The 12,609-nt window shown below is 59.0% G+C and overlaps 2 protein-coding genes across 3 annotated transcripts in view; both read right to left on the bottom strand.

Annotated features, from left to right (window-relative positions):
• Positions 1-9,220, bottom strand: part of CTSK (cathepsin K) — a 71,986-nt gene extending 62,766 nt beyond the window's left edge. The window contains exons 1-7 of the mRNA XM_057401278.1: positions 8,975-9,220; positions 8,735-8,857; positions 8,510-8,665; positions 8,215-8,433; positions 7,969-8,134; positions 7,782-7,887; positions 7,597-7,700 (exon numbers count right to left, since the gene is read on the bottom strand). Coding sequence (XP_057257261.1) covers positions 7,601-7,700; positions 7,782-7,887; positions 7,969-8,134; positions 8,215-8,433; positions 8,510-8,665; positions 8,735-8,857; positions 8,975-9,097 — 993 coding nt within the window. The 5' untranslated portion in view covers positions 9,098-9,220 and the 3' untranslated portion in view covers positions 7,597-7,600. The remainder of the gene's footprint in view (positions 1-7,596; positions 7,701-7,781; positions 7,888-7,968; positions 8,135-8,214; positions 8,434-8,509; positions 8,666-8,734; positions 8,858-8,974) is intronic.
• On the bottom strand, positions 970-6,407 carry CTSS (cathepsin S). Of its 2 annotated transcripts, XM_057401235.1 has the most exons (8): positions 6,331-6,407; positions 5,811-6,015; positions 5,538-5,660; positions 4,884-5,033; positions 4,580-4,804; positions 2,415-2,580; positions 1,876-1,978; positions 970-1,399 (listed from the first exon to the last, which is right to left on the bottom strand). In XM_057401235.1, exons 2-8 carry the CDS (start codon positions 5,934-5,936, stop codon positions 1,300-1,302), a joined length of 993 nt encoding a protein of 330 aa, XP_057257218.1. In that variant the 5' UTR covers positions 5,937-6,015; positions 6,331-6,407; the 3' UTR covers positions 970-1,299. The 2 variants fall into 2 exon arrangements, with proteins under 2 accessions (XP_057257218.1, XP_057257211.1); XM_057401228.1 differs by lacking the exon at positions 6,331-6,407 and having other exon boundaries at positions 5,811-6,310.
• Positions 9,221-12,609: the final 3,389 nt, after the last annotated feature.

Genomic DNA, 12,609 nt, shown 5'->3' with positions numbered 1-12,609 from the left:
CCCGCTCCTCCCTGGGAGCAGGGAACGCGTTTCCAGGCTGTGCCCGCACAACCGGGTCCATTCTGAGGCACCAGCGCGGCGCAAAGCGCAGCCGGGAGCCCCGGCGCTTCCGTCGGTGCCGGGGCTGGAGCTGCCCCCGGCTTTGCTGCTCGGGGCCTCTCCGTGCGGGGGTCACTGCCCACAACCGGCCCCGTGGGGCTGCGGCTGCCGTGAGGGCCGGGGATGGGTCCGGATGGGTCCCGGTGCGCGCAGCCCGGAGGGTCGGAGCCTGGCGCCCTCCGCCGAGCCGGTCCCCGGCCCCTTCCCCAGCGGTTTGGGGCTCCAGAAGAGCCTGGCCCGAGAGCGGGGACCGGCCCCGGTCTGTGCTGCGGGGCTGGAATCGGTGCTGCGGGGTTGGAACGAGCCCAGCGCTCCCGGGACGCGGTCACCGGGGGGCTCCGGGCACCGCTCCCCGAGAGAGGGAGCCCTTTGCCGTTTCTCCCTTCCCCATCGCTGCTTCCTTAGCAAGGTAACTGCTGGGTTTAGGTAAGTGACCAACGAACCTCTTTGATGAGCAGCATTTGGCCTCGTTCGTGTCTTAATCTCACTCTGGGTGTAACAACCAGGTCAACACCAGGGGATCCGCCAACAGGGATGAACTTTTACTCACTGCAGAGTGGGATAAGTCCCTGTGGTGCACATGAAGGATGTGCTGCGGAAGACAGCTCTGGGTTATTCCTGCTTCAGGTGAAGGCAAACCCACTCGTGGGGTTGCTTTGGCTCAGGGACCCGGGTATACTTGGTGGGTAATGCGGGAGGATGAGGAAGCCCAGTGTTAGGAGTGAAGCATCACTCGTGGAGGGGGGTCCTTACGTGGGGGAGCCAGGTGAGAATTCCAGCCATTCCTGCCTCCAGAGACCAGACAGTGGGTATTGAACAGCAAAAGTGAACTTCTATTTCTCAAAGAACGTCTGCAATTGCATCAGCATTGCCCAGAGAGGGAGTGATTCCAGTGTCATCGTACCCAGGGCTGAACTGGAGAGAGGGGAGCACGGTTTCCATTGTGGGCGACCTCTGTTTGAGCTGTGGCTCCCACAATTCTACTCTGAAACCCCCAAACAACCTCACTTTCCCCCCAAAAGAAGTCCCCAAGCGCCTATAAATCGCATCCCAGCATCCTCCCATGCAAAGGCTCCCTCCCAGCCTGCAACAGGCTGATCGCTGCCCACAGGGGCACAAAGCGGTTCTTGAGGTCGGTAGTTCTGGGGTGGTGGATATCCTGGGGTAGATCCTGAGGTGGATCCCTCAGGAATGCCGTGTCTAGATGAGGGGGTAGGAGGCATAGCTGGCGATCCCACAATGGTTCGAGTGGTTCCTTGCCATGCGGATGTAGCCCTCGTCTCCGAAGCGCACGCCCCAGCTGGATGGGACAGGAAGCAAAGGGACACAAGGAAACGTTAATGCCCTTCCCTGGAAGTGAAGCAGCTTCGTCCTCATCCCAACAGGAAAGGGTTTTCATCAACCGCTTCCTAGGGCTCCTCATCCCATCCTGGGGTTGGATGAGCTCCAGATCCCTTCAACCCCAATGGATCTGTGTTGCGTTACATCAACACTCATCAGCATAAGGGGAGCTTAAGGTGGGTGTAAAGTGGAGTTGAAAAGCATTTAAAGGTCCTGGGATGACATGAAGGTGCTCCCCAACGTGATTCCAGGACCAAGAGCAACTTCCAGCTCTATAACAGCCCCTGTTGCATCCGGCTCCCTCCCATCTATGGATATTGGACACTGAGACGCTGTGAGGGGTTTGGGTTAAGCAGTGGGAGGTCAATGAGGAGAAGACATTGCCTACAGGCAGTGAGGCTGGAGACAAGGAGCGATGGGTGGTTGTGTCCTTACCTGTTTTTCACTAGCCAGTAATCCTTGTCCTCCAGGGTGCCGTAGCCGATGACGAGCACCCCATGGTTCACCTCCTGTAAGCACTGGGGGTCATCGTACACCCCTGGAGCAAAAGGAGGTTGGAAACACATCGTCAGACCACAAGACCTCATCCTGGAGGCAAAGCCAACCTTCACCACAGTGCTGCCGCCTCGGGCTTTGGCATATTGGTGCGTCCAACCAGGAGCTCAGCTCCAGCTTCATGGAAGCATGGAATGGTTTGTGTTGAAGGGAGCTTAAGGCTCATCCAGTCCCAACCCCTGCCAGAGGAAGGGACCCCTTCCACCAGAGCAGCTTGCTCCAAGCCCCTTCCAACCTGGCCTTGAACACTGCCAGGGATGGGAGCCAAAGCTTCTCCATTCAACCCATTTCAGTGTCCCACCACCCTCAAGGGAAGAACTTCTGCCTCAGACCCAGGAACTTGCCCAATCCCACCCAATTTCAGGGGCTTTACGTGCAGAAAAGGCTGTGAAGAAGATCTCCAGGGTACCAGGACGGACCTGACTTGTACAAGAAGAAGGTGGGCTGGGTGGCATCAATGGCAACAGAGACTGGTCCAACATTGGCCACAGCATCTTTGAGAGCTTCTTCATCAGCATAGGGCAGCTCAATGTACTTGGAGCAAGTGGCAGCCCGTGCGGAAGCGTTGTATTGGCACGTCCCATTCTGGCAGGAACAAAAGGGAGTTGAGGAGCACCAGGAATGCACCAGGAATGCACCAGGAATGTCTCGGGACCCTCAGGTGTGTGGTTTCCATCAGCCCCCTTCTACCTTGTTCCTCACTTTCTTTTCTTTGACCACCATTGCTCCATACTACCTGCAGTATGTCTGTAGTACTACATACTACCTACGTTCTACTACATCCAGTATGTATGTAGTACTACATACTACCTACGTACTACTGCATCCAGTATGTATGTAGTACTACATGCTACCTACGTACTACTGCATCCAGTATGTATGTAGTACTACATACTACCTATGTTTTACTACATCCAGTACTACATACTACCTATGTACTACTACATGTAGTATGTCTGTAGTACCACATACTACCTACGTAGTACTACATCCAGTATGTATGTAGTACCACATACTACCTATGTACTACTACATGCAGTATGTACGTAGTACCACATACTACCTACGTAGTACTACATCCAGTATGTACGTAGTACCACATACTACCTACGTACTACTACATCCAGTATGTACGTAGTACCACATACTACCTACGTAGTACTACATCCAGTATGTACGTAGTACCACATACTACCTACGTAGTACTACATCCAGTATGTACGTAGTACCACATACTACCTACGTAGTACTACATCCAGTATGTACGTAGTACCACATACTACCTACGTAGTACTACATCCAGTATGTACGTAGTACCACATACTACCTACGTAGTACTACATCCAGTATGTACGTAGTACCACATACTACCTACGTACTACTACATCCAGTATGTACGTAGTACCACATACTACCTACGTACTACTACATCCAGTATGTACGTAGTACCACATACTACCTACGTACTACTGCATCCAGTATGTATGTAGTACTACATGCTACCTACGTACTACTGCATCCAGTATGTATGTAGTACTACATGCTACCTACGTACTACTGCATCCAGTATGTATGTAGTACTACATACTACCTATGTTTTACTACATCCAGTACCACATACTACCTACGTACTACTACATCCAGTATGTATGTAGTACCACATACTACCTAGGTACTACTACATGCAGTATGTCTGTAGTACTACATGCTACCTAGGTACTACTACATCCAGTATGTCTGTAGTACTACATACTACCTACGTACTATATACAGGACTATGGAAAAGGTGGCTGGAAGGACCTGAAGGGATCATCTTGTCCACCTCAACTCCCCACAGCAAGAGCAGCCAAACCATTGCAACACAATGCTCTGCCTGTGGTCTAGAAAGCTCTGATGACTCCTACCTCCCTAGAGACACTGTCCTCGCTTCCTCGTCCTTCCATCTCACCTACGTTTCTCATGATGTAAATGAAGCCCAGGGCTTCCCATCCTCCTCTGGATGGAGGGAGCAGCATTTTGGGGTTCTCTGAAGCTGCCTTGTGCTGTTTGAAGCCTTTTATTCCACTTTTCTTCCTTGGACCGAGCCATGGGTCTGAGACAAGGTCATTCCAGGCCTCCTCTTGTCTCTGGCCAGCAAGACCTTCAGCACTGGGATCTTTGTTTTCCTCTCCCTCTTGTCTCAGGACCTCTTATCTGTTATAGGCAGCTATTAAAGAACATCCTCACCCTACAGAGGATGGATTAATGCGGAGAGCTGACAGCAGGACCCAGGCCTCCTGCCCCATTTCCCCTTCCCTGGAACGTGTTGCCCAATCATTTATGTAGGACAGACAGAAACTTGTGGAAATTCTGGCTCCAGGTCCAGTCATTCACCTGGGGGCCAAAACAGAGCCCAAAGGTCCCTTCCCTGCGTTTGGAAGGGCTGAGAAGATGAGGTGAGGTTGGTAGAAACCATGATAGAAGGGGGGAGATGGGTGAGGAGGAAGGTGTCCGCACAGGGGTGAGCGGCCTCGCTGCTCCACGCTAGATTCCTGCAGGTCCCCCAGGGAAGGTTGGGACTGGAGGCCCTGGCTCCGGTGCCTACCTCAGCCTTGTAGGGGTAGGACTGCTCGGAGTCGATGCCGCCGTTGTCGATGATGTACTGGAAGGCTCTGGTCATGAACCCGCCGCTGCAGCCCCGGTTCCCCTGCGGCACGGAGCAGTCCACGAGGTTCTGGGTGCTCAGCGACACCAAGGTCCCCGTCTTCAGCTTCACCTGCGCCTCGAGCGCTCCCACGGCGCTGAAGGCCCAGCACGAGCCGCAGGCGCCCTAAGGGAGCCCCGGAGATGCTCAGACCCCGCTTGGGGACCAGGACATGAAGGGGGCACGGGGTTGAGGGGGTTCAAACCTGGTTCTTCACATCCGTGACGCATCCCTGCTCCCTCCAATCCACCGTGTCCGGGAGGCGGCTGCGGGGCTGCGGGCGGGATGCGGAGATGCGCCGGGATCGGGGAGCGATGCTGAGCCCCGTTAACAAAGCTGCCACCTCCTTGCTGGTCTGGGTTTTGGGGGGAGAAAACAGCGGCTCATGATGGTGTCTCCCCTATCCAGTGGGTGTGCAAGAGGTGTCTGAGCTTGAGCAGCCCTTGGCCGGCTGCTTTCCACATTGGGTTTCTACCCATTCGTTGGAAAGGGCAAGAAGAAGAACGCACAAAGCTCAACCCCAGCGCCCCTCCAAGCTGGGATGTGTCATTAACCACCACCACCACCAGCTCAGGACGTTGAAGAGGGATGAGTTGCACATATATGTAATGACCAGGACCGGGTCTGAGCACCCAAAAAGCTGCACTGAGGAGCTATTTCCTCACAGCTCATTGCCTCACACTGGGAGGCTGAGCACAGGAATGTCGGAGCAGTTTGTCCATGGCTGCTGGAACCCACAAGAAGAAGACGGGCTGAGGAGCTGCTGGGCGCTTTCCCACCCCAAACCCATGTTAAATCCCCCTCCTATGGGATGAGAGACCAAGACAAGCCCCATCCCAGCAGCGTGGCCCGTACCTACCATGTCCCCCAGGTGGTTCATGCCCAGCGTGTAGGAGTGCAGCCCCAGGGAGTGCTCCAGGTTGTGCAGCGTCACCAGGCGCAGGTTCCTCTCCCAAATCTCGCGTCGATCCCATTCCTCCTTCTGGAATCAAACCCAGCCCCGCTGCCACTGCACCCACTCCATCCCTCTAAAGGGTGAGCACATCAAACCATCCCCACGGGGTGATGCTGGGTTATGGCGAGCAGCACCCACCCCATCAGCGCCCTGAGCCGCCCACCGCCGCGTCCCTACCTCGTGGCGATACTCCTTGCCATGGGTCTTCTTCCAGAGCTGCCAGTGCCAGTCCAGCGCAGGGTCAGGGTGCCCCAGGGCCACCACAAGCGTGGCCAGGAAGGCGAGGGGAGGCAGCAGCTTCATCCCGCTCCAATGGGACCGGGCAGCCGGAGCGACACGGCACAAACGCCAGGAGCAGAGGGATGGGAGCCGGGCTTGACCCCTTGGTGACAAATCCGGTTGGGTAAGAGGCAGGAGGTGATGACATCCCTGACCTCGGCTCCCTGGCATGTCCTTCATGGTGTTTCTACACCGGGTGATGCCACCAGCTCCTGCCCTGAGTGCCCAGAGGAGCTCCCCTCCTGGCGCTCCCAACCCCTGCCAGGTGGGAAGGGGAATCCCATCCTGGCCTCGCTGCCTGCAAGGGGAGAAGTCGGCTGGACCCGAGCCCCGAGGACACCGACGCGCAGGGACACATCCAGACACGATCCTGGTTCCACCCTGCTGAGAAACCCTCCCCGAAGGTGTCTCCCATCACCTGGGCAAGAGGCTGCTCTCTCAAACCTGGGGCTCCAGCAGAGCAAAGAGCAAACCAGAACCTCCTATTTTCATCCAGCCACCTCCTGCAAGCCCTGCCCGGAGAGGGCTTGGGGGAAATCAGAGCTAAAATGGAGCCAGAGTCAACACCGAAACATCCTCCTGCAGTTTTACTTCCTCCAAGCTCCATCCTCCCCACCGGGGGAGGGTTAAAGCCAAAAGCACCCAACGTACCTGGAAAGGCTTCTCCCGGTGCTGGGCACTGACCTGCAGCGTGTGTGGGGTCAGTGGGGACAGAGCAGCGTCCCCACTGCCGGGCTGCCCGTGGCCTCCGGGCCTGCTCAGCAGACAAATCACGAGCCAGGAAGTGAGGAAATGCTCTGATTTCATTTTCACTTAGCGGGAGCAGCGCTGGCCGAGCCTCCCGTGGGCGCAGCCGGAGCGGGACACACGATGCTGGCCGGGAATGGGGGCACACGAGGGGCCACGCATCCATGGCGGGGCTCCCATGGGGCTCATGGAGGGCCAGGAGCAGGGCTCCCACTCTGCTGCTGTGATTTGGGTGCTCCTGGGACTTGGTGCTGAGCCGAGAGACAGGAGGAGGTCAAGCCCAGGAGCCGTGCTCAGTGTAAACGGGGTAGACCCCAGCTGCCTTTACACCGGTGTGAACGGGGTAGACCTGAGCTCCCAGCTTGCTATTGGGGTGAATGGGGTAGACCCGAGCCCCGACCTTGCTACTGGCGTGTTGCAAGGAGCCCCCAGCAGCATCTTCTCTCCTCACCTCACCCCAGGCATCAGCCGTGTTTTACCATCAGCTCCTGCCCCTTTTGGACTTTGCCACCACTCCAGCCCCTCCCCACCATGGGGCCAGCCCCACAGGACCCAGCCCCACAGGACCCAGCCCCAGAGTTTATTCCCAACAGTGTTTATTTAAAAATAAAGTCCTATCATTCCCTGCATCCCGCCTTGGGGCGCAGGGGGACAGCGCTCTCCATGGGGATGTCCCATTCCCAGAGGAACAGGGGCTGTTTGCACAAGCATCTCCGGGCGGATCAGACTCTCTGGAGCCGGCCCTGAGTGTCTGTGGCCATGGGAAGGCAGAACCCGGCACGGCAAAGGAGCTGGGGGGAGCTCATCCCAACTTCCATAGGGAGCTGGGGCCTCCCCCCGTTCCTGGGGAGGTTTCTCATGGAAAGGCAGAGATTCCCCTGGAGCAACACCAGCTTCGGAGACGGGGAGCAAGGAGGGGAGCTGGGAAGCGGGATGGGGGCTCACATCCTGGGGAAGCTGGCCAGGTTGGCGATGCCGCAGGCGTTGTTCATGTTGCGCGCCAGGAGCACGTAGCCCTTGTTGCCCCACTCCTCGCCCCAGCTATGGGGAGAAAAGGCAGAGCCTGAGCCGCCGGTGGAGCCCAACCCGGCGGAGCCAAGCGGCCCCGGTGCCCTGAGGTACCTGTTCTTGAGGATCCAGTGCTTGGTGCCCTTCTGCGTGCCGTAGCCCACCGCCAGCACGGCGTGGTTGATGTTCTGGGCGTTGCAGCTCTCATCATAGTACACGCCTGGGGGGGACGGGACAGGAGCGGGGTCACCCAGGGCCCAGAGCACCCCCCGTGCCTCAGTTTCCCCGAGCTGCCCCTCACCGCGGCTGTAGAACTGGAAGGAGGGGAGGCTGGCGTCGATGCCCACCGAGACGGGGCCGATCCTGGCCACTGCCCTCTTCAGCGCCTTCTCGTTGCCCTCGGGGATCTCGCGGTAGCCGCGGCACTTGGCTGCCTTGCCCGTGGGGCTGTACATGCAGCTCTCGTCCTGTGGGGCGCAGCAGGGTCAAGGGCAGGCAAAGGGGCAGGTGGAGGGGAGCAGAGGGAGCCCGTGCCCCAGCCCCGGACCTGGCCGATGTAGGGGTAGGCGTCCTCGGAGTCGATGCCGCGGTTCTGCCGCACGTACTCGAAGGCGTTGGTCATGTACCCGCCGCCGCAGCCGTCGTTGTTGGCCACGCAGTCCACCAGGTTCTGCGGGCTGAGGGACAGCAGCTTCCCCGTCCTGCGTTTGAGCTGCCCCTCCAGGGCACCCACCGAGCTGAACGCCCAGCACGAGCCGCACTGGCCCTATGGGGACACCGGGGTGACACCGGGGCGACACCGGGCACCCGGCTCCAGGCACCCCCAGCAGCACCCCGCTTACCTGGTTCTTGACAGGGGTCACGTAGCCTTTCCTCCTCCAGTCCACGGCCGCCGGGGCCCTCTCGGTCCAGTCAGGGACGTAGAGCGTCTCGTTGCGACGGGGACGGCCACGGGGCACCTTCAACCCTGTCATCGTCCTCAGCACCTCCTCGCTGGTCTGGGGAAGGAGATGATGAGCGCAGCCCCATGGGTGTGCTCAGCCCCTTCTCTCCCACCCCACGCTCACCAAGTCACCCAAGTGGTTCATGGCCAGCTCGAAGGTGTGAACGCCCAACGCGTGCTCCAGGTTGTGGGTGTTGATGTACTTGAGGTTCTTCTCCCAGATCAACCTCCGCGCCGCCTCGTCCTCCTGCACCATGGGGTGAGATGGAGCTGGGTGAAGGGGGTCCTGCCCCTGTCCTCCTTCCAACAACCCACGGGGACAGCCCCATGGCCACCCGCCCCGTGGGGCCATCGCTCCCCGTACCTCGCCGTTGTACTGCTTGCGATGGGTTTTCTTCCATAGGTCCCACTGGGCATCCAGCTCCCGCTCCGCCTGGAACTGGGCCACCGCAGGGACCAGCAGGGCCAGCAGCGTGGGCCACCACATCCTGGGGACGAGCTGAGCGCTGTGGATGGGGACAGAGACTGAGCCGGGGAAGGGGACAGGGTCCTGTGCCCGTCACCACTGTAGGGGAATGGGACCCTGCGCCCACCCCACTTCTAAGCCCAGGGGGACCCCGTTCCCTCCCTGCATAGGGGCAGGGGGAGCCCAGGACCCCACATCCACCAGCAGCAGGATTGGGCCAGGATCCCCCTCCCATCCCAGGGCCACGCTGGCCGGGAGCAGCATCACATGAGCCCCGACTCCTGGCTCCCGTTCCCGACGCCGGCGCCTCGCCAGCTGCCCCGAGGCACAGGGAAACCCCATGTGGGGTGCACAGAGCAATGGGGAGGACCCCCAGGCCCCATCCACGCGCTTTGCTTTACCCCCTCACCCCACTTCCTCACCAGACCCCCAGGGCAGGGACCCGCAGCCCTGCTCAATGCTCCCTGCCTCAGTTTCCCCTTTGGCAGCTCTCGAGTCCCATTGCTGCCCCACAGGACCCCGTTTCCCTAGGGAAAAGCCACCCAAGCACCCCAGGGAGGCCTCATTGGGGGTCTCCCTCCACCCATGGGCCCCATCCTTACCCCAGCACGGTGCTGGCGGGGGACGGCGCAGCCAGGACCGGGATGCGGGCGCTGCGGCCGCGGCTCTTTTATGCTCCCGGATTGAGGAAGTTCAAGCGGCAGCTGGAAAGTTTTGGGAGCTGCTCCAGGGGTGGAGGGAAGGAGGAGACCGGGAAGGGAGGGGGGGATCCAGCAGCGGCTCCCTCCCGGCTTCACGTGATGCTGAGTCAGCCCCAGCTGTGGGGCTGGTGGCTCTGGATCCTGCTCCAGCGATGTCCTGCCCTAAGGACATCTCCTTGTCCCACAGCCCTGCCCCACGGGCTGCCCGCATTCCCGGGAGACCCACACTGCTTCCCAAGGGGAGCTGAGCACCTGCTTGCTTTGGGACACAGTGGTCCCAAAGGATGAGGGCAGGATGAAACCCTCCCCCAGGGATGCTGTGTGACACCTGGAGCAGGGGACGGGGCCTTATCTCTGTCCCCAAACCAGGGCTGCTGCCCCACTAAGGGCAGGATTCGGCCACTGGTGCCCAGTTCAGCCCTGACCCCGCAGCAGCACAGGGGGAAGCAGGACCAGACGGTGCTTTCTGCAGTGACGGGCACCTCGTCACGAGGCTCCTGCCTGGGACAAGCAGAAAACCTTGGTCATGGCCCGGTGGCATCAGCCCCATCACATCGGGGACATCATCATCACCATCATCATCATCACCATCATCATCATCACCATCATCACCCCACCATGGATGCAGGGATGGCCCCTCCCGGGGCACAGTGAAGGGGATGGAGAAGCACCAAGGATGGAGCCACCCCTTAAGCTGTCCCCGCGTCACCGCAGGGGTCCCAGGGACAGGGACCTGCACCCAGACACCAGTTCCCCTTGCCCATAGCGGGGCTGAGTCAGGCCCTGCTGTGGCCCCATGGCCCCGAGCACGGGGCCCTGACGTGGCCGAGTGTGACCGAGGGGTGAGGCCACCCCTGGGGACAGAGCACCCACAGCAGGGACCCAGCAGCCAGAGCAGGGGCAGGGCAGGGGGAAGCAGTGGTTTAGGGGGCCCTGCTCCATGCAGGTGAGGCTGAAGATAGCCAAGAGGTGGGAACAAGGTGAGGCTGAAGGGGCACTGACTGCATCCCCACTCTGGGGAGGAATCATGCAATGGGATGGAATGGACCTTAAAGCTCATCCAGCTCCAGCCCCTGCCACAGGTACGGACCCCATCACTAGAGCAGGATGCTCCAAGCCCCTGTGTCCAACCTGGCCTTGAACACTGCCAGGGATGGGGCAGCCACAGCTTCTCCATTCAACCCATTCCAGTGTCCCACCACCCTCACTTCTTCCTTATCTCCAACCTAAATCCCCCGTTCCAGTCTGAACCCATCACCCCTTGTCCTGTCGCTCCAGTCCCTGATGAAGGCCCCTCTCCAGCATCCTTGCAGCCCCCTTCAGACACTGGAAGCTGCTCTGAGCTCTCCACAGCTTCTCTTCTCCAGGCTGAGCAGCCCCAACAACCATTCAAGTACCCAAGAGGGGGAAGAAGGGAGGGAGCACCCAGGGATGGAGCACCCAGGGGTCCCAGTATTGCTGTTAGGTGAAGGATGGGGATCCAGGGTACCCCATAGCCATGGCACAGGGAGGGAGGAGGCAGGAATGAGGCTGAGCTTTGCCAAGGGAAATCTCTGTTGTGAGATCGATCTCTGCCCCATGGAACCATCACCAAGTGCTGCAGCGAGAGGGAGTCTGGGGCCCACACGAGGAGGAAGAAGAGGTTCTGGTGCCCTGGGCAGAGCTGGAGCTGAAGGACATCACTGCAGAGAGCACCAGAGCTGCAGCTCCCCAAAGGTCACCTCCTCCAGGGCTTGAGGGCTGTAGAAATGGGAACCTGCCTCCTCCTTGGGCAGGCGAGGGCTGCTCCATCCTGCATCCATTGGGAAGGGCTCCCACACCGGAGCACGGCACAGCTCGGCCTGGGGATGAGCACGCAGGAAGCACCTTGCTGCTTCCCAAACACACGCCTCCATGCCTGGGATAACTCCAGAACCTGGCACTGGGATGGGACAGGCAATGAGAGGCCATCGTGTTACTGCTGGTAGCAGATTCCCTGGATTAAAGGGCAGGCAGGGGGAACACAGGATGGTTCCAAACTCCTGAATGGGAGGTTTCCACCTTCCCACGGCTACATTTAGAAGTGGGGTTGGAAATGAGGAAAAAACAACTTCAAATCTTAGTTTTCCAATAAAAACAGGAGAAAAAGTGGAAAAAATGGAAGTTTTCTGCTCCACCCCAAGAGAAGCCTCTCCAGGTCCCTACAAGCATCGCCCTCCATGAGCAGGAACACGATGGAGGGGTTGGATGGTACCAAAAGCCGCTCTGGGAGCATCTTCCCCATCGTCAGCTCCATCCAGCACAGCCTCTCCTCTCCCCACAGCAGCAGAGCAGCCCCTCCAGGCCAGCAGGGGCTCTCAGCCCCACTGACACGCAGGGAGGAGGGAAAAGTATGCAGCCAGGCTTCAGGAATGCTGCTTGTCCTTCCCCTGCTGTGCTTGTGCCAAGTTTCCTTCCACGTTCAACTCCGCAATGAGCAAGTTTTCCTATTGGAATAGAAGCCAGGCTTGCCCTGGCAGCAAGAATCCAAGTGTGGAGCCTGAGGAGAGCAAGATTTGCCCCCCATTTCTTCTTGCCACAAGATCAGAAGGTTTAAACTGAAGGTGATGGATATAAAGCCTCCATCTTCCCATTCCCACCTGCCTCAGCTGCCTCCATCCCAGGATTTGGCAACAGGGTCAGCACAAGGCAGGAATTTGCCTTTAAGGAGACAGTGATGAGAGGGAAAACCAGCTCCTCAGCGAGGCCCTGCTCAGCTCCAGCAGGAAGGTGAGGACCTGGATGTCCACGCGGTGGAACCCCACTGCCCACGCAGAGCAGTTCCACTGCCCCCCACCAAGCTGACCATGACTG

This window comes from Pezoporus wallicus, unplaced genomic scaffold (genome assembly GCF_028554395.1).
Source record: "Pezoporus wallicus isolate ANWC-B61680 ecotype Strahan unplaced genomic scaffold, APGP_CSIRO_Pwel_v1 contig_12957, whole genome shotgun sequence".
NCBI classification, from domain to species: domain Eukaryota; kingdom Metazoa; phylum Chordata; class Aves; order Psittaciformes; family Psittacidae; genus Pezoporus; species Pezoporus wallicus.
This window is presented reverse-complemented; position numbering and strand designations above follow the sequence as displayed.